The sequence below is a fragment of the Haemaphysalis longicornis genome, unplaced genomic scaffold (genome assembly GCF_048455015.1).
Source record: "Haemaphysalis longicornis isolate Haplotype H1 unplaced genomic scaffold, Haemaphysalis longicornis Haplotype H1 scaffold_3, whole genome shotgun sequence".
Taxonomy (NCBI): Eukaryota; Metazoa; Arthropoda; class Arachnida; order Ixodida; family Ixodidae; genus Haemaphysalis; species Haemaphysalis longicornis.
Genome location: NW_027526335.1, coordinates 91,371,441 through 91,391,657, shown reverse-complemented (window position 1 = coordinate 91,391,657; position 20,217 = coordinate 91,371,441). Strand labels below are relative to the sequence as shown.

The following is a 20,217-nucleotide window of genomic DNA, read 5'->3' as shown; positions in this document are numbered from 1 at the left end:
AGGTGATCAAAATTAATCCGGGGCCCTCCACTACGGCGCGCCTCGTCGCCTGCGTTGCGTCGGCGCGTTAAACCCTACAATCAATCAAGGAAGGCCCTATAAAGCCAGCGGGTCAAGCTGGCCTGATTTATACTAAATGATACATGTAGCTGCCCAACGGCGTCACGTATCCGACGCCGCAACTTTATCGCGGCCTGTCCGTATACGCGGACATGCAGTAAAATCGGGGGGAGCGGTAAGCTCGCAACACGCACGAGTGGAAACAAAGCCGCGCGTGCTTTCGAGCTCCCGGAACCCACGGCGGAACGGTACCGGACCGTTCCCTCCGGCACAGCCCGCTTTACATGTCACATACAAGGCAGGAATCGTAAACGGCCCGTTAATGCGTTCACCGCATACCCGGCCGCGCTCACGTTTAAGCCCTTGCACAGGCAGTCTGGAAACACGCGTTGAAGGTGCTGACACATCCCCCGAACGCATGCAGAGAGCGTGAGAAACGACCGCGGCACGCAGCGCGCACACATGCGCTGCTCGGCGCGCCTCTGCTCTCCCGCAGCGATGCGGTGAAAAACGAATGCGCGCGTTGCGGCGGCCTTCGCCGCAATAGCGGGACCCGACACACAGGTAAGAAGGAGTTTACACCTTTCTCGGTCTTCGTTTAACTGATTGGCTTCACCGCACAGCTCCGCCACTGACACTCATCCCTCGCACCGGCGTCGCATCCTACGCTATCCAACCTTCGGCTGCGTTTTACAATATAATGATGACGCTGCTCACGGGCTTTGCTTTTTGGAAGGTGTTTGACGCAGAAGCGCGCCGACCGAAGCTTTTGCCGCGCATATCACCTCATAAAACCCCGATGTTCGGCAATCAAAGCGCCGTCTGTTCTGTTTTTTTTTTTTGTATTCCGTCTCCATCGCAGCGAGGCATTGCGGCAGGTAGTGGAATGCGTATCGAGAAACTCGTCCCAATTGGATAACGTACTGCGTTTAGGCCACCGCGATGGTCTACGACTTGCAGTATGTCACACACGTACTACTATAGCATGTACGAGTAAGGCATCGCCATTGCCATCTCGCGAGCTCGTAACTACTATGGTTCGTTGTTTTTCTAGGTATGTTAAGGACTTTTTTCAACACAGTCAATTCTTCACGTTTTATTTTTGTAGTAAACGGACATCTTAAGACGTGAAACGCAGAACTCAACCATTTTCAGCGCCATAAAATCAAACCTCGCCTCATGCACGGTATCCAAACCGGAAATACTAACCACTAAGCCGTGCATTCCATAGGTTATATGGTACAACGCCGGTCGCGTTTTACGTTACGAGCAGGTCAATAATTTAGGAGGAGGCGTAGTAATTCATCGAAGTTAGTAGGCTTTCATTGCCCTGGACACATCGCTTTTTTTTTATAACCACTACTAAAAAGCTGGAACCACCTTGAGCAAGCTGCAATACCCCTGTCACACGGGCACTTTTTATCCGTATTGAAGCAAAGTGCGAAATACTTTACGCGCGCGCTCGACGCACCGCCGCTGCTACACAGCACGTTTCGATCCCGATCGAGAAGTTGCACCGGTTGCACTCATGTACGCCAGATGGCGCAAAAAATGTACATCGCGGCCGGCGTCTGGTAACTTCGTGCGGTCCTAGGTATACGTGACTATGTAAATGTTACCGCACCCTTATTTGGGTCAAGTTATTTGACAGAATTTGTGGCGTTAGTTGAAGTTGTAACCTTCTCTGCCATTACTCAGCGGGGACGAGAGTATCGCCGTTTTCGTTCGATCCCGCTTGTGGAACCAGGATTGAGTTCGAGCGGGATTGAGCTCGATCGCAATTGAAACTGACCGTGAACGGCGCCCGATCCGGATTGAGCTCGATCCGTATCGATTCAATCGCGATTGAAAGTGACCGTGTGACAAGAGTATTAGGCGGGACTGGAAAAAGGAGCGGCCTCGAAAAAGGAAACTTGCGCTAGCGCACGTCCTACGCACGCTTGCCGTCTACTCGTGAATAATACGCAGCCCGAAACAACTCCTTCAGATGCAGGATACAGCAATGAGCATATGGTTTTGCTTTCCTCCCCAGCATTACGTGCAAATCTTTAGCTTTGCAAGGTGTCCATATCTCGAAGGGCGAAACATTTTTAAAAATCCCGCGCCTTTTATTTTACAGTGACACTGCGCGAAGTAAAACTGTAAACTGAATACATTTTCGCCCAGAAACTAATGTAAAGACGCTGAGTGGGAGGCAGACGCTGAGTGGAACCAGAGTTCTTCAAAGGATAGAAGGACTCTGGTGCAGCGCAGAAATCGCCGCAGGTCGGCTTCACCCCAGTGCTCTTTAGAGCAACAAATTAGCGTGATCGAATGTGTGAATTGGCGAACGATGAGGCCGAGCATGCAGTTTGGGTAAAAAGAAAACACCCTATGCAGGGACACCAACATTCGCCAAATTCGCACATTTGAACACGCTAACTTGTTGCTCTATAGAGCGCTGGGGTGAAGCCAACCTTCCGAGATTTCTCGTGAAGTCGCTGTCAGCGAGCAGGAGGATATGAGAACGGATACAATTTTTTCCGTATTAAGTTTTGCATCTGGGAATAGTTGGTAAACCTTTTGGCTGCTGAAGTTTGTCAAGATACGATAGAATAGGACATGTATATCTCTATGAAGCTCAGTCGGGTTCCCGCCACTCGTTTGTACGCCCCGCGGCGTGCTCTGTTCTAAAATGATAGCCCGTGTGGCGCTCTGCGGAGGCGCCACGATGCGTACACAATAGTAGCCCACGTGAACTGTTTTTTTTTTTTTTTCCAGGGCGCGTGTGACGCAAGAACACGTGGTTTCGTTGTCGGAGAAGCGCTCACCAGGAAGAGGCCCGCCAGCAGGAACAGAGAGACGAGGAAGATGGAGAAGTAGCCGGCGGCCAGCACGTACGCCGGAACGGGAAGCTGGACTGCGTGTACATGGGAAAAAAAAAGAAGAGAACGACGATGCGGCATTAATTAGCGCCGCTGCACTGCCAGTTGCGGCTCCGTGTGATGTTCTGCTTTACGGAGCTTTGGATCCGCACTTAGTAGGTCGACACGAATACACTCGTACGCGCGCCTGTCGTCCAGCCGAGAAGTGACGATGGCGGTCAATGGCGGACTTTGTGTTCGTATTACGCGCTGGAGGTTAAAGCAAAATTTCACGTGCAGGCGACCCTTGATGTAAAAGTCGCTGGTCCGTTGCGGCACACATCTTTGCGCATCTGTTGCGTGGGCGAGTTTCCTCGCACGCACGCACGCACGCACGCACGCACGCACGCACGCACGCACGCACGCACGCACGGACTCAAGTACAAAAGCGCGCACGCACACACACACACACACGCACACACACACATACATACACACACACACACATACACACACATACACACACAAAGAAAAAACCGCGCGCAAGTTGCTTGGGCTTGTTGTCGGCGTTAGGGCAAAATTTCGTCACCTGAGTCACATGGTGGCCTCCTTTCGTGCAGCTGAGTCCAAAGCATTATATTCAATTGAACTATTTTCCTAGCACCTGGTGAGTGCTAACAGCGCCGAGGAAAAGGAGCGAGTATTTGCACTCAAGTTGCCAGTAAGAATTAATGTCCACCCGCATTCTTGGTGTGTTTAAGACTGAATTCACTACGGCATTTATAAAACTTAAATCGCACCTTACGCTGGAATTTTGGCGTCGCTTGTCCACCTCGGGCGACTTCTTTTTTTCTTCTCGTAGCTCCCACTTATGATTCGGCGGGAAAGCTCAAATTTTTCTTAGACGTGAGCGGCAGAGCAGCCACTATTTGTTAAGAATTCTAGCAATTCCGAATTTTTTCTCCGGCCCCGAACGTTCGTACAATGCCCCACGTTTTGCAGCGGAAAGCTGTTGATCATTCCGTTGCGATTCCTCGTGCTCTGTGTTTGCGTATGTAAGCGCGTGCACCCATAGGCAAAATATGTTTTGTGGAAAAGCCAAGTTTACAGGGAAGTCAAACACGTATCCGCAATGTGCACGTGTAAAGACATAACTTGTGGTTGTCCGTGCGTCCATAAGCCACAGTTTAATGCAGCAAAGCCAACTTTACGGCAAGAATCATTTGCTCGCTGTGAAAAAAAGTTAATTTTACCAGTTGCACATATTAAGCACTGGATTAAAACGTTCCTACACGTTGAGGCCCCATAAGCACGCAGAAAAGCGCTCCAGGTCAGAAGAATAGTCTACAGCTGTCAGATAGGAGCCTAGTGGGTACGAACATGTACAGATGATTCTGCAAGATAAAGCGTTCTCAATACTTCACAGGTTTAACCGCGCTCCTACTAAGCGCAAGATGTTGATGAAAAATTCTAGGACAGTTAGGCTATACTGCGTAAAATTATGGATAGACGAAGCCAGGGGCACATCTGTTCTGATGCGTACATTTCATTTAATACACGCGAGTATAGTTCGTAAAGTCGACTTTGCTTGGAGGTTAGCTGCTACCTTAAAATGGGCCTTGCCCGTAATAATTCCATTTGACGCGAAGCAAATTTGTTTCCTCTTGCCGTATAAAATTCGTTTGGCCGCAACGGGTTTGCTGTGGCGCAGCTAATTTTACGTAATCCAACATTTCGTACGCAGAAGACAGAGTCGGTGAAGTTTTCAAAGGTTTATTCAATTCACAAAAAATATACATACATGCGTATATACAGACGAGGGTCCCAAAGCCATAAGACTGAAACGGTACCCTATTTGTCCCAAAGCTTATTTGTCAACCTTTGCTGTAAAGTTGGCTTCGTCGCAACGACATAAAGGTTGCAGCCCCAGGGACAGGGGCGAGCTGTTGGCTCTGCAGCAAAATAATCAGTTGCTGTAAAGTTGGCTTTGCCGCAAGTATTGGTTCCATAGATAGCCGGCCTTACGATGTTACGTCATAGACGAATGAAACGCGAACACGAAAATGTGCGCCAGAACGCACAAATAGTGCGATTGCTTTCATGCAGCTCAAATTGACGCGTGGCTTAGTTACAGTAACGAAGTTGAGAAACGCGGCTTTCCACATATACAAACAGGGCGCCATTATTGGACCCCACGGATAGTACAATTTTACGCAATGGTTCACATTTTCATGTTCGAGTTTCATTTGTCCATGTCTGCACATCCCTGCACGGGGATATGCCGGGGTTTCATACAACAATCGGGCGGGCGCATGTCCCTCAAAAGTTGGCTTTTCCCTGCCTAACGGCCCTCTTGCTGTAAAGTTGAATTTACCGCAGCAACCGTCACTGCGGCATAGCCTACTTAGAACGTACAACTTTACGCGCCAACAGCATGATGATGATTGCTATTGGTTTCCCTTTTGTATCGGCGTGATGACATGTCATCTTACCAAAAAGGACTAATATACCCATGTTTTATACTCTTGGTTTAATACTAGCGCTGCTTAGGGAAGGCACAAAAAACTCCACCCACTTAGAAAATCAAAACATCCCCCTCGCGAGGGGCACGATCAAATGCAGAGCATTTCCGCGGGGGGCGTGCCTGCAAGTCTTATGGATTACGTATTGGTTGTTGTTGTTGTAATTGTTGTCTTCCAGCGTAGACATTGTCGATGAAGTCGATGGTGAAACGTGAAACGTGCCGTGAACCCCCTGCCGCGGTTATTACGCAACGTGGAGAGGCTACGACGCAACGTGGCGCGGCTATGACGCAACACAATCCAACACAATCCACTTTAATCCAACCCAATCCAAATCCAATCCAAGCCAAGCCAAGCCAAGCCAAGCCAATCCAATCCAATCCAATCCAATGCCCTTCGCGAGAGAGTGTTATAGCGCCGAAATCGCGCCACCACATGAACGCGAACCGAACGCGGCGAGAGAGGGTGTTGCGAGCGGAGAGAAGGCGAGGAGGACGCGGGGGAGAGGGCGCACCTGTGGCCGACGGTTGAATGAGTCAAGGATATAAGGCGCGTGCGTAACCTTCCATTCTGTGTCGGCTCCGTGGAGCAGTCGGTAAAGTGCCGTGTACCTTGCGTTCCGCCCGCAGAGTCGTGGGATCGAAACCTGGCGCCGGAAAGCATTATTTCTTTATATAGTGTAGGGTGCGGACTACGTAGTGATGCGGACTACGGACGCCAACGCGGGTGACATCGTGAGTTACTAAAATGCTCTGCATTTAAAAGCTTACTAGGCACAAAATACTTTTTTTTTCTGTTACAGGTGGTAACTGCCCTAGGCAATTTAAAAGCTTACTAGGCACAAAATACTTTTTTTTCTGTTACAGGTGGTAACTGCCCTAGGCAATATTCCCCTCTCTGTTTTTCGTCCACCACCATTCTAATCTTCTTTTCGTCGCCTCGACAGCCTCGACAGCAGCAAGTGAATAAAGTGGGCTTTGCCACACGACAGTGCGTAGAGACGCAGAGGGAAGGTTGTTTCCTGACACGCGAACAACGGTGACTGTGCTTCAAAGTAAGTGCCTGCTGTAGTGCTTGCTTTTCTGCAGCATTTTTACTGTGGCATAGCCAACTTTACGCACTACGACTTCGCGCACGGACAGGAGCATACGCCTTCCATACCATCAAGCAGAGGCACGTGGGCGGTAAAGTTGGCATTGCCTTGCTGTGAGAGCTCGTAAGGCTGACTTTTCCGAGCTTAGTGAGAAAGAGAAAGAGAAACAGCATTGTGCTCCGGTATCGTCAGCTAAGCGCAGTATACAGTGCCAGCGATGCTTAACCTGGCTAAAGCACTCAGACACCACGCATTAACATCTTTTATGGTGCTGTATAATTTAATCCTGGAAATTCGCAGAAGTAAAGGCTACAGTCGAACCAAATTGTTATTTTCTTATTAAAACAAATTTATCTGATCCTGACATCTCCGTGGTGTGAATCAAGTGGAAATACATTGTCTGAATGAGTTCCTTCCTTTACAATTCGTACAATAAACATATGGGAACTCCCCCGTTTTTTTTTTTTTTTTAAGTTTCGCGCCTGTAAAATCTCGCTAGGGTTCCCCCATAAGCTTTCCCTGATTGCTGGCCTTTAGAGTTGATCAACAAAAAGTTTCACTAATTTTAGGTAGGCCCTAAATAATTCATTAATGGCTTAATTTCCAGGTTATATGGAAACAGGTGTTAAGAGGAGGAAGGCGGCCGTGGAAGAGCCTTTCGGTGTATTTTTTCAGTGACTCTGGTTGAAGAAGAGTATCACTGAAGAAGTTTCGCAGATACCTATAAGATGAACAATGCGAGACAATATTTTGAAAGTATATACTAAGAGCCGCGAATCAAATTTGGAGGAGCTGTTCTAGAGCAAGGCCCACGCGTGACATATCAAATAAAGAAACTGGTTGATTCTCTGTCATATGAATCGGTAAAACACAAAAGTGAAGTGTGCAGCGAAATCTGCAGCTGAGCATGATTTGCGGGTCGCCGGCTACCTTGTGGGTGTGCTTGGCGAGTGATGTCCTGCTGGTGGGTCGCTTCGGCAAAGGTGTACTGGCGTCATTTACGTGACGGATATGACGTCGCTGAAGTCTTTGGTGTATCCCGACATAAAACACTTTCGTACTAAAATATAAAACCAGAAAACGAACAACCCGAAGTATAATAACGTACCCTTTAGTACTAAAGGTTGCTTCCCTGCAAGAATACCCTGTGTGCAGGGGTGCACCCTTTACAGGCCGCTTGCTTCGTTGTACTGACGTCGTTTCCGTGATGGATATGACGTAAGTGAAATCTTCGTGAATGTCGAAATAAAACCCTTTCGTGTTAAAATTACGGGAGACGATTAGAACTTTTTTAAGAATGTAAAGACGAAAGCCTAGTTGGACCGTCTGTTGAAATTTGCGGTTGCGCTCGTTACCAATTGACCAGCACCCCTGGACATCACCCTCCTAAACTCGTTCCGCTAGCTCGCCATCGCCAGGAGGCTGTTGTTCGCCCCCGTTGGTACTTTAACCCTTTCAGCCCCGATTTTTTTTATTTTAAGCAAAACAATCTTCTCTGTGCGTTTCCTTAAATTTTAAGGTGCCACAAGCCTCCAAAGAAAAAATAGAGCTGGAATCGCAAGTAATTACAGATTAATTAATGATACACTTAATTAGGACATCTGGCAATTAAAAATATTATGTCGAGCAGAGACATCACTTTTGCATATTTTCCTAAGCTACATTAACCTACAAACAAAAAATCTTCGTAATGCACGTATTTATAGATTTACAAGCTTGAGAATAAAACTGGAACCGCCATTTTTTTTTTCAGCCCCAATGTCCTAATTTTCGTCTTCAGCGGAGCTTCTTCTCCTTTGTAGCGGGAAGCTCCACTAAAATGAAACAGGGATATCCATCGCAATAGGCAAACTAGCGGTTTTGGTTTCGTTCTCTATGCGCTAGAAAAACTTTTATGTAATGGCGTCAATTGACCCCACCGGGGCCGCCAGGGTTAAAGGGGCCCTAAATAGGCTTCCGAAGGTCGCCATTTCAATCGCGCAATCGCTAGAGTACCCCTTCACGACAACGTGTACCAAATATTACACCTCTGCGTAAAGCAGGGGCCGCACAAACACGAAAAAAAGATTTCACTTTCTCTCCTGGCTCACCAACCATACCTTGCCGCCACACTTGCGCGCTCTGACTCAGTTCTTTCCGGCTCTGACGCGCCTCTATGACGCACGAGACACTGCCCAGTGCGGCGCCGCGAACGTAGGGTGCCTCGATGCGCGCCCGCTCCGCATCGAGGCACCCTACGCGAACGCGAACCACAGCGACAGCGCTCACCGTGCAACCGGAATCTGGTGGGCGGAGCATGCGCGTCGAGTGCTAAAAAAAAAAAAGCGCGCAGGGCTTGGCGCAGCCAATGACTGCACGTACATCAAGGAGGGTGATGGATTGCCCTGTTTCTCTCGGTGGTCTTGCGCCGGGTCGATGACGTCGCGGCTTCCACAGTGCTTCGGAGGAGCTACTAGAGGAGGAGAACCCCAGGCCTTATGGGCGGCCCCTTTTAATGAGCGATAACTCGGCTAATACTTAACGAATTTAAACAATTTTTGCGGGATGACGTTCCTTGGATAGTACTCCAGTGACTGCGCACGCAAAATCGTAACATTTGGCAGCCTATTTAGGGCCCCTTTAACCTCTCAAGGCGGCTCCTATCACACGCGCGGCAGCGGCCTACCACACTCCCACGCTGCTGTTTCTCTTTTCAAGCGCGCGCTCCGGTTTTCTGCGCGATTCTGTGTACAGTGTGTACCTCGCAACAATTATCTGTAGCTCGCGCTTCCCATGAAACTTGGAAATCTGAGGATTTTGCCTTAATAAATCTCAATGAGACCACTGCGAAAATGCAGGCTTTAAATTCGGGAGAACCAAGATTAAGTTTAATAAGAAAGATCAATAATGCCGCCTGATTTTATTTCATTTAGAGCCCAGATTTCTGTATCCAGCTTCACGGGAAGTATTGATCCAAATCAAGGACCGAACTAACATTTCTGCCAAACATATTGGTAACTTAAAGCAAAGAGCGCGTTGAGGCTTCAGATGCTGTAATCAGGCTTCGCCACATTCAACGCTGCAACACAAAAGCACGTAACAGATAATGTTCAACTCATATATTTATCAAGTTAGAATTATGTTATGCAACAATCTTTTGGGTACATTTAAAAAGGCAATTAAGCACCAGGGGTATGTGACGTACACTTGCTAGCCAGCACAAAATTTGTTAGAGGTAACTGAAGAGCTAAAAAATGCGTGCCGATCCACCCTGTGAAGGTGGTTGGAAAGCTAAGCTGTAAACGACACCCACAGCGATTACCCATGCAACGTCACTTGAATTCACACACGTGGCTCTACAAAGAGTTAAACCAGAGACAATTGAAATGAACTTGACCACACCCGTTATTACTTCAAAGAGATATTCTTTGCTAAGGCTATATCAAGGAAAGATTCATGTACGGTGGTCGGTTGAGTTGTATTGGTGAAGCACATGAGACTAAACTCTTTTTTTATATATAAAATTAAAGGAAGCCAAAACACGGTTATAGACGATCTTCTTTTTCCTCTGTCTCTGCCGCCGCCGAGGGAGGCGACGAGATCCGCGGCATAGACGGCCATGCGTTGGTGTGAGCTTCATTTAATTTTTAGAACTCATAGCGCATGCGCAAGGCGAAGACGCGCACACGGCCGCTAAACGTGCCGTGGGCCGAGCGTAAAGCGGCGCGAGAGGTCGCTTGACGCTATCACGTAGCATTCAGCGAGAACGCAGCGGGTAAACCCGCAAACGTGCTCGGTGAGTGCACCGTCTGTCTCCCCCTTCTGCGCATGAGCTCGTAGCTCAATCGGTAAGACAACGGGTTCTCCCTTCGCTTGTTGAACCAGGTGGTTCGACAGACCAGGTGGTTCGATTCCTGGCGGTGCCAGTAGCTTCTTTTATTTGTTTGCGGGAATTTTCTGTTGACACCAACGGTCGCGACAGAACCCTTGGGGGGTAGTGGTAAAAAGCTTCACTTTACAAGTTAGCCGTACTCCCAACACACGGCAGCATGTGCACTCTTCGAGATATCACCAGGAAATATATGCCGGTGACTTGCTGGCTAACCGTCACACCACTGCACTAAAGAAAACGCATTTTCCTCACATTTATAGCGCAGCGGGGAAGCGAACCGAGTCAGCTGGCTCCGCCTCTTTCTCCCGTGCGTGCAAAGCATCCGGTGTTGAAAAAGTTCGCTTTGAAAGAACGCGACGAACATCCTACCCCAACTTCACCTTCCTTGGTTCGCAAGTGGGGTGTCTCTTGAATTTGATCGTAAAGCTACCGCTTATGATAGGCGACTCGAACAAGTCGATTGTTGTGGAAGAGCAAATACAGACGTAAAAAGTGAAGATTTCCCGCTCACCATTGTTTTCTATGATCCACCACAGCTCCATTATGAATGCAGCCAGGTACACGACCTGCAAAGACAAAAGGAGGACAGATGACGGGTTAGCGCGGCACGTAAAAAAAATAGGTAGTCTGAAAAAAAAAAAACAGGCAAGAGCGAAAAACATTGCGTATGCACGGCATTTGTTTTAGCGACTGCAACACGTGCAGCATTCAGGACAGAAATGAGAGCCTCATCCCGGGCTGGAGGAAAAGGCTGCTCGATCTCCCTCGTCATTCCCCCACTTATATGGCGCATAGGAAATTAACGGGAGACGAAGGGAACGAGCAGACAGAGGCCTTATTGCTCTTGTGCCTGTTGCAAAGACGTGTGGCGAAATAAACTACTCCAAACCCCTACAGAGCCCTTGTGTACCTCTTGGGGATGTCGTTTCACTCATTGTGGACAGACGGACGGACGGACGGACGGACAGACATATTTCTGAAGGGGGGGGGGGGGGGGGAGCCGCTTAAGAATGCTTGAGCATTAAAATGTTTTTCAAGCACCGCAGTCGAGAATTCGATAGAAGGTCATGTAGTCGCGTACCACAGACCGCCTGCAATGAAAAATGTTTAAATATCAGACTTTCAGAATCTGTGGGAAAACGGTGGCAGAGGACGATTCAAGTACCTGCACCTAAGTTAGAGAGAGAGAGAGAGAGAGAGAGAGAGAGAGAGAGAGAGAGAGAGAGAGAGAGAGAGAGAGAGAGAGAGAGAGAGAGAGAGAGAGATGGGGGGGGAGGAAGGGAGGGAGGGGGAAATGGGCGCAGCTTGCACTACCGTTCCATGGCTGGGGAAGCAGCACAGCTGGCGGCCACTATCTCTTCGTCTGAGAGCCAGCTGTTGCACCATCATCATCAGCAGCTGCCCACCAGGTTCACCGTAGGACGAAGGCCTTTCCCATTGAGCTCCAACCGCTCCTGTCTCGCGCCGCTCGAGTTCATCCTTGGCCTCCGAATTTCCTTGTTCCATCCCTACATCTAAAAATTGGCCTTCCGCTTTTTCTAGACCCATCTCTGCATTCACTCTGTTACCCTAGTAGTCGACCGATTGTCATTTCGCCTAATTACTTGGCCAGCCTATGTCCATTTCTTTTTCTTTGAACTATGAACTATTTGAACTATGATATCTTCTACTCTATTTTGTTCACTGACCCAGGAAGCTCGTTTCCTGTCTCTAAGTGTTACTCCTAACATTATTCGTTCCATGGCCCGTCGAGCCGACCTCAGTTTGCTTTCAAGTTGTTTAGTAAGGAGCCAAGTTTCCGCGCCATATGTCATCACCTCACATTTATTTCTGAACTTGCCGCTGAATGTTCTCCATGATTGGTAGGCCCGGATCGTTTCGTCCACAGGCTTTCACATCTCTCCCACTGTGGACAACGTTAGCACGCGCTAGAACCCATGTCCAGGTCCAAAGACAACGCCCGCGCTACGAACCTAAACGAAATGCTGTGCGCCCGGAATGCGACGATAGTTCAATCGGATAGGCGCCGGTTTCATAACGCGAGGGTCCCAGCTCCTATTCCAGCCACGTGAAGCGTTTTTTAGGGCCCAAGCCCCTTAGGAGCTTGGGCTGTCGGCGTCTCATGTCGTCGTCGTCGTCTTCGTCTCATGTCGTCGTAGCATCATGTAGTCGCGGTACTGAAACACCTGGACACTCATTTTCCAACGACTCGCGCTAGAACGCTTCACGTTTCAAAGACACGAGACTTACAGGAAAGCCGTATACCTTCCAACGGTTTCATCTCCCTGGGCAAAAACGCCAAGGCGCCAAGAGTACACTTATACACTGCATGCTTCGCACATCCCCAGGTTTCACGTTAGCGGAGGTGGCCCGGGATTTTTTTTTCTTTCCAATTGGCTGCACATATTATTGTTCCCCACCGCTACTAACCCCGTACCCCTCGGGCCTTTGGGGCGGCCCAGTGCTTCGGTTGCCGGTTTCACGGCGTAAATGTCCCGGGCTCGATTCCCGGGACCTTCCTACCCACATTTTTGTCTTGAGGCTTCAAGGCAAAAGACTTTTTTGGTGTTTTGGTGCGGCGGACGGACAAAGCTCGGCCTCAACAGCTCTGCTGTTAAAAAACTTTTTTTCAGAAAACCTTATAAACTGCGCAGGAGTCTCTGCGCGAGTGTTCACGGGACAGCGCATCACACCAGGTAGAAAGGGTAACAGTATACCGGTAATGTGCGCGTGTGAAGCACGGCCTAGAAAACGTAGGTGCTGCGCGCACGATAAAGCGCCGAGCACTTCCGCCGCGATTCGCACACCTGCATTCTCGGGATTCCAGTGCACCGTATCGCGTGTGCGGCATTGGCTGCAGGCGAATGTTACTTGGGCTGTCGGTATACACGCCGCATTTTTCTGCATCCAAACCGCATACTCGTAAGGGCATCGGCTTTCACGTGCCAGCTGTCTATAGAAGTCTGCTTCGCAGGCTTATGCCCTTCCTGCTTTTGTTGCGACAGCGAAGCTGCATATATGGCTACAAGGCGGCATTTTAACGGCGTCCGCGCGGAAAAACGCAAAGTGGGAAAGCCATCTCACAAAAATCAAACTTAGTTCGATAAGGTCCTAGGGCACCCATATTTTGATATGACCGCTTACATTGCCTCCAGAAATATGTCTTCCCAGACATAAACTTACGTTTAGAAGTGAAGCGACCTTAAAGGGGCCATTATGACAAAACACAACTTTGTTTTTTCGAAAGATTTTGTTTCTATAGTGCCCCCAGCGCTTGTCCGGAAGCAAACAATGCTTTATTCACTGAGAAGTTAATCAATTTAACTTAAAATTTTGATTTTACCGCTAAATCGTGTGTTTTTGTGGTCTGCAGTGACATCACAGGAGCCGACCGCTGTGCAGCAGATTGCGAAGCCTTGTTTACCGTTAGTGAACCTAGATGGCGCCACCATACCGCGGCAAGCCGTTTTCTGCCTTTGGTTTGTCTTTGACCGTATTTAAACCTGGCTTGTTTTAGTTTTGGAAGAAAATAATCGTTTCGTGAAACATGGTGCTCGTTCGACAAATATAATCACGTAAGACACCGTTGCTTGCGTCGATCGGCCAGTGTCGTCTGAGACAACTACAAAGCCCCGCAGTGCTGTGCAGCTAAACCGAGCATAGTGCACGCAGTACCAACAGCAGTACGCATCGGAACTTCTATGTTTACGTGTGCTTTCGTAATTTCCACTGTTTGTCCCACCATTCTTACTGCTTTAAAAAAAATGTGCTATAAATTTAAGCGCAAACAGCTCTTTCGGCAAGCTCATAAGCTCTGCCTACTTTGCGTTTGCTTTTGCCGGCCTCCACCAATCGCAGAGCTGGCTGATATGACATCATAGATTCTGGTCGCATGTCCATTCTCTTTTTTCCTAATTATATCGCTTATTCGAGCGAAGTTTACGTTAAAAGTGGTGTCAGTTTGATTCTAACGAGGCAATCTTTTGAATGAACCAAACTTGTGTTTTGTATTCATGGCCCCTTTAAGGCTATCGGTGTAAGCTTGGACGGCTTACCGAGCTTACACTAATAAGGTCATGGGGCGAGCTTACCGAGCTTACACCAATGAGGTCATAGGGCGTTCATATTTTGATGTAAGATGGCTTATATTTCCACTGAGAAAGTATCTTTCCAGCAATGCGTTGCTGTCTTGACGTGAAGCCAGCCCTTAAAGAGACCTGTGTGAGCTCGGTCTTAGTAAGCTGGCTTTCACCCGCTGCGTGTTGCACAGTGAAGCCTACTCATGAACGAGGAGGAATACCTTTATTATCAGAGGGGGCATGAATGCCCTGTTGGGGAAGGAGAGGGACACGGAGGAAGGGAGGGAATAATGGAAAACAAAAACGCTCATGAAGAAAAATACGATGCGAACGGGGCACGATAACAGCTACTCGAGTGTAATCGCCAGCGTGCCGATACCAATGCGGCATCCGAGGAGCGTGCCCGCGACATGGCACGCAAAAAACGAAGGAGAGCCGACGATGCATATCGTGATTCATAGAATGCCGCAAAGCGCCTTCGGCACCAAGGTGCCAACTTGGAAGACTTCCAAGAGCGCGAACGCCAGCTTCCATAGAGATTTTCTCGATCGTCCTTTCGGCTCGAGCTGCAACATGTGCGACAAACTGTGGCTCGATAAAGACCTGACCGCAGGCACGAAAGTCCGACACCAACTCGCCGGGTAAGCACAGCGTTCGAACGAACTGGCTTGTCTTTTTCAGAAACTGTATCCTTCTTCGCAAGTTCTCTTACCTGCTACAGCAGTCCTCGTAAGCATTAGTTTACACTTTGCACAGAGCATGCGCCTCATCGTCCTAAAATGCAGTCTCATAATCCGCGCGCATATTTAGGAGAACAGCAGAAGCGAGATATTCGCACAACCACAAAAATGAAATTTGCTGAATTTGATCTGAAAGAAATCAGAAGCCCCTGCAAAAGTTGTTCGAAGAATGCGAAACTAAATGCTAACAACACTGTTCCAATCGCGTATTAAGTAATCGCCATGAGCGATCTTTTATCTCACCCTTTCCTTACAAAGTCAGCCTGCGTGGCATGCCTATAGCCATTACTACCGCATTGACCCGGCATCGTTGTCAATTGCGCAGGAGAGGTACTGCTATACTGTATGGGCACATGTACCGTATACAACATTCCATGTACTGGGCAAACCGAAGCTGCTACGTGTTGCCTAGCAACTCGTTTTTTAACACGAAAATGTTTTATTCCGGGCTTCACGAAGATTTCACTTACGTCATATCCGTTACGGAAGTGAGGCCAGTACAACGAAGCAAGCGGCCTGTAAAAAAGGAACCTTTGCACACAGTGTCTTCTCGCGGGGAAGCAACCTTTAGCACTCAAGCGTACGTTATACTTCCGGTTGTTCGTTTTCTGGTTTTATATTTCAACACGAAAGTGTTTTATGCCGGGATACACCAAGATTTCACTGACGTCATATCCGTCACGGAAATGACGCGAGTACACCTTTGCCGAAGCGACCCGCCAGCCGGACGTCGCTCGCCAAGCACACCCACAAGAGGGCCGCCAACCCGCAAATCATGCTCAGCTGCAGATTTCACTGCCCATTTCACTGCCCTGTGGCAGAGAAATGGGCAGAGAAATCTACTGCAGAGAAATCAACCACAGATTTTTTTTCATGCGGCATTCTTTACCTCCGTGATCAAGGAGATTTCACATTACGACAAAACGTCGTTGGCCAGCAAAGCTCTGTCTTGGCAGCGCGGTAATTTTTCGCCCTCTAACTATGGTGGACAGGCTTCACACACGACATGCGTAATTTTACGATTAAATTCTCAGCCTATACTAGTTCGGAGAAATTGCTCCCGGTGCAGCGCGGAAGCGCTGTTGTCGATGATTATTTATTTATTTATTTATTTATTTATTTATTTATTTATTTCGTTAGTAAGATAGTTGTTAGGTAGGTAGGAAGTTTGTTTGTTTGTTAAGGAAACACGGAGTGAAATAAAAGTTCGTACTTCGCCCCACGTTGGTGGCATTCGCTTCTGCCCTTAGTTGTCGGTCGCAGCGCGCTTGGCTGGCGGCGGCAGTGGACAAGGCGCGCCCTCTAGGACGCCACACATTTAACCAGGCGTTTTTCCGACGACAAACGGCAGGGCTCGCCGCGGAGCGAAAGCGGGAAATACGAACGGGCCGAAATTATCGCGTGCGGTGTCCGTGCACTTTCGGAATGAAAGTTTGAGCATTTCCTTCTCCTCTTCGCAAAAACACGCGGCGGTTTGTAACTCTTCCTGATGCGCCACAAATGGTTTCTAAATTCGCGCCCGGTCGTCTGCAACGCACACTCCACACAATCTTCCTCTCCCTCAAAGTTGAAATCAACAAAATCGAAGCCCATTTCTGAAGAAAAACATGGTTAAAACGCAAAGCTGCTTCGCCCGTGTCGGAATGGCGCATTCGGATAGACGTCTGCTTCATAACGCGAGGGATTCAGGTTCGATTCTGACCACGGTAAGCCCTTGATGTGAATTCGCTTATCATCATGATAGTTTTGTGAAACCCATTGTGTAAAGTTGGCTTTCCTGCAGTGCGTTTTGGCGCAACATGGAGTGCCATCACTAAGGCTTAGGAAGCTTCGCTTTAAAAAGGACCACTCCATCTCTTCGATGCTGTGGGTGACTGACGTGTTGCTTGCGGTATACCCGGGTGTCGTTACCGAAGGAAGATGACACGGAGGGAAAATAACAGCCCTTTTTCTCCCCCGTCGAGGGCTGGAAGATGGGCCGTCGACTCCGTTTATTACAGAGCGCTGCCGCGTGCGGCGGGCGTAGACTTTCCGTCAGGCTCCGGCGCACCGTGCACGTTCCACTGGCTTCGCGCTATCGGGCGACCTCGACTTATCGCTCTGCCATCTCGAACCGTTCCGTCCACGGTCGGCGAGGGACCGGGCAAGTGAGGAAGAAGAAACACGTCGACAGAAGCGGTCGACCCGAAAGAACTTGGCCCCCAAAAGCGGCGGCGTGCCGCCACGCTCTCCACGCATATTTACGTTTATTTCCCGCGGCGGTGAGAACTTGCATCACGACTGATTGTCCCCGAGTGAATGCCCCGCGTCCTTACATACACGGAACGTGAAGCCGGTCGACCGCGTGAGAATTACGCGGGAATTGACAATTTAGCGGCAATTTGGCGCGTTTCGTGCGCGACATCACGCGATACGCTGCAGTACGCTTATGCGGGCCAAGGGCGCGCGGTTGGAGACACACGAATTTTCACCCCGTCGATTCGCGTCGGTCCACTGCTACGTGTGTCACTCACCTCCCTTGTGCTCCTTCTGGGCCTCAATATGACTTATTGATGCATGTTTAGCCACTTAACCACCGTTGTGGGTCCAGATGGTTACTTCTTTGTGGACAGAACCGAACGTAATAATTAGTGCAATGCACTGTTCAAGCGACGGTATTTTGCTCCAAATTTCGCGGGTATTTTGAATGTTTCGTTCATTTGCGATACCGAAATTTAATTGTAGCACTGGTGTGGCCCCAGCAACAAAACTGCCCTGACACCTCTTAAGAGCCCCGAACGTGACTCCCGACAACACGCAACGCGACTCCCAACAAAGGTAAGACGACGAAAGGAGGAGGAAAAACGGTGCAAGGGTCACAACTTTGTCTTCGCTCATTCAAAGGCAGCAGCGATCGCACTGGGTCTTCCATCAGGTTGCGGCACAAAGAGAGCTCCCGCTTTGTCTCGCGAGACGGGGCACAAAGCGGTCGTTGACTCGCCAAGTATATACACACACCCGTGGAATCGGAGCACCTGGAGAAACGCAGCGTATGCGAACTGAGCGAAGCACTTATGGTCATCTTCTTCACTTACTAACCGTCTGATGAACCACGTCGGGCCGCAATTTGTCACGACGGTCGCCCCCGTCGCTGTCCATCACACGCACGCGCGTGGACGAGAGAATGGCGTGGTGACCTCGGGGTCCCCTCCGACCCTAATTTGAGCCGGCCGAGATGCCACTGGGCGGCCTTTTACTCGCCGCATGGCTCGCTCTTTTCACGGCCGTATACGGGCGCCAACTTTCTCTTATTGGTTCTTCGGGAGCAGAGTTCGGACCTTGACGCCTATTGTGCACAGCGGTTTCTTTTTAACTGGGGAAAAAAGAAATAGAGATGCGCGTCTGCGCGTGCGTCTTACACGAGCAAAGGGATCGGAACCCACTTTTCATTCCACTTGCGTCGTTAGTGATTTCGAACGAACTCTCAGACGACGAACAGGTGCCAGAATGCGCACTCTGTATAACTGCGCCCCAAGCCGATAGTTCCCAAACCCCGAAACCTCCGCGCACCGCTGGGAGTCGTATTTCGCCGCTGGTGCGCATAAGAGAAACAAAAAAATATCTAGTTGTTCTACGAAGTGCACCCGTACTACTCACGAGCGTGCTTCCTCTCATTTCTGTTGTCATTGTTATTCCAATTGTTGTTGGTAGTGATAAATGTTCATTGTAGCGGAAGATTGTGTTGTGGGCGCCCTTTTATAGTCCAGAAAGCCTGTACAATTATTTCTTATTTTTAGACAACTTCAAGGCAGCACAATTACGTACATTATTCCACGATGAAAGCTGCACCACTGACCTCATTTGTGCCAACGTTTATCACCGAGCTGCATACACCCAAGACGCGAACATCCACGGTTACGTAGGGTTTATACGCTCACGCGTAAAAATGACAGTCGTTTTTTTTTTTTTTTTTAAGGTGAATGCAAGTGGTGGCGTATGAGCTGTAGGACCACCGCTTCGTTAAGTGAGGTAGCAGACGACGCTCTTTGGACGCACCCGCTTGCAGCGCCACACACCGAGTCACCGACTATCCTTGACGTCGCCTATACTCGGTGACAACTTAAGAACGGCACCGGAAGTTGCCGCTGTGCCTTATCACCGTAGCCGGATGTTTCTCCGCGTGGCGCAAGTAGGGCGTTACTGGGAATATTTTGAACATGGCGTGAGCCGTTACCGTGATTTTTTGGACTTAATATGTTTATAAACGACTCCAGTGACGACAAACAAACTGCGTGAGACAAGGCAGGCGATATCACGCATTCATAGCAAGCCCCTTTCAAAACGCGCGCGCACTGACGTCACGAGTCCGGCGCTTTGGCGGAGTGATACACTACATGAGGTGGTGCCGTTCTTGAGTTGTAACCGAGTGTAGCAACGCGCTTTCTTGCTGGCGCGGCATTTCTTCCCTCTGTCATCTCGACTGAAAGACTTCACACTCCAAACGAACGGTGTTGACTAGCAAAGCTGTTTCTTGACTACCACCACCAGGTGGCGGCGACGATCTCGATGTCTTGAAACGCCGCCACATTCATTTTTCACGGGCGCGCACTCTTCATACATACATACGCGATACATATATACGCACTCTTCATTCATACATACATACATGCTCTTCGTACATACGCGACGCGAATCTTCAAAGCAGGGACATGCACGCTCACGCCTAAAACGTTACGTCTGGCACTGGGCAATCGACGATACTAATGACGGTCCCCGAGAAAGAGGAAGAAAAGACTCGCAGGAAGAAATACAAAAGACAAGAGAATAGAGACGAAAGACAGAAAGACAAAGAAATACAAAAACACAAATTATCTTTCGCTCCTTAAGTACGAGCTAAAGGCAAAAGGCGACAATAAACAACAACGTGAGAACGATGAACAGTTCGCCGTAAATTCCGGCCATTCATGAAAATGCGCCCCACTCAAAGAATAACTACTCCATCTCTTACTGTGGTCACGCATCCTCAGAGC

The 20,217-nt window shown here is 49.0% G+C and overlaps 2 protein-coding genes across 2 annotated transcripts in view; one reads left to right on the top strand and one right to left on the bottom strand.

The window, feature by feature from the left end:
* Nucleotides 1-20,217, bottom strand: part of Rcd6 (Reduction in Cnn dots 6) — a 75,722-nt gene that overhangs the window by 9,455 nt on the left and 46,050 nt on the right. Inside the window, exons 2-3 of the mRNA XM_077703780.1 lie at nt 10,901-10,955; nt 2,871-2,959 (exon numbers count right to left, since the gene is read on the bottom strand). Coding sequence (XP_077559906.1) covers nt 2,871-2,959; nt 10,901-10,955 — 144 coding nt within the window. The remainder of the gene's footprint in view (nt 1-2,870; nt 2,960-10,900; nt 10,956-20,217) is intronic.
* Nucleotides 15,033-20,217, top strand: part of Spt20 (transcription factor Spt20 homolog) — a 100,698-nt gene continuing 95,513 nt past the window's right edge. The window contains exon 1 of the mRNA XM_077703779.1: nt 15,033-15,109. The gene's annotated coding sequence lies outside the window, so the exon portion shown is untranslated. The remainder of the gene's footprint in view (nt 15,110-20,217) is intronic.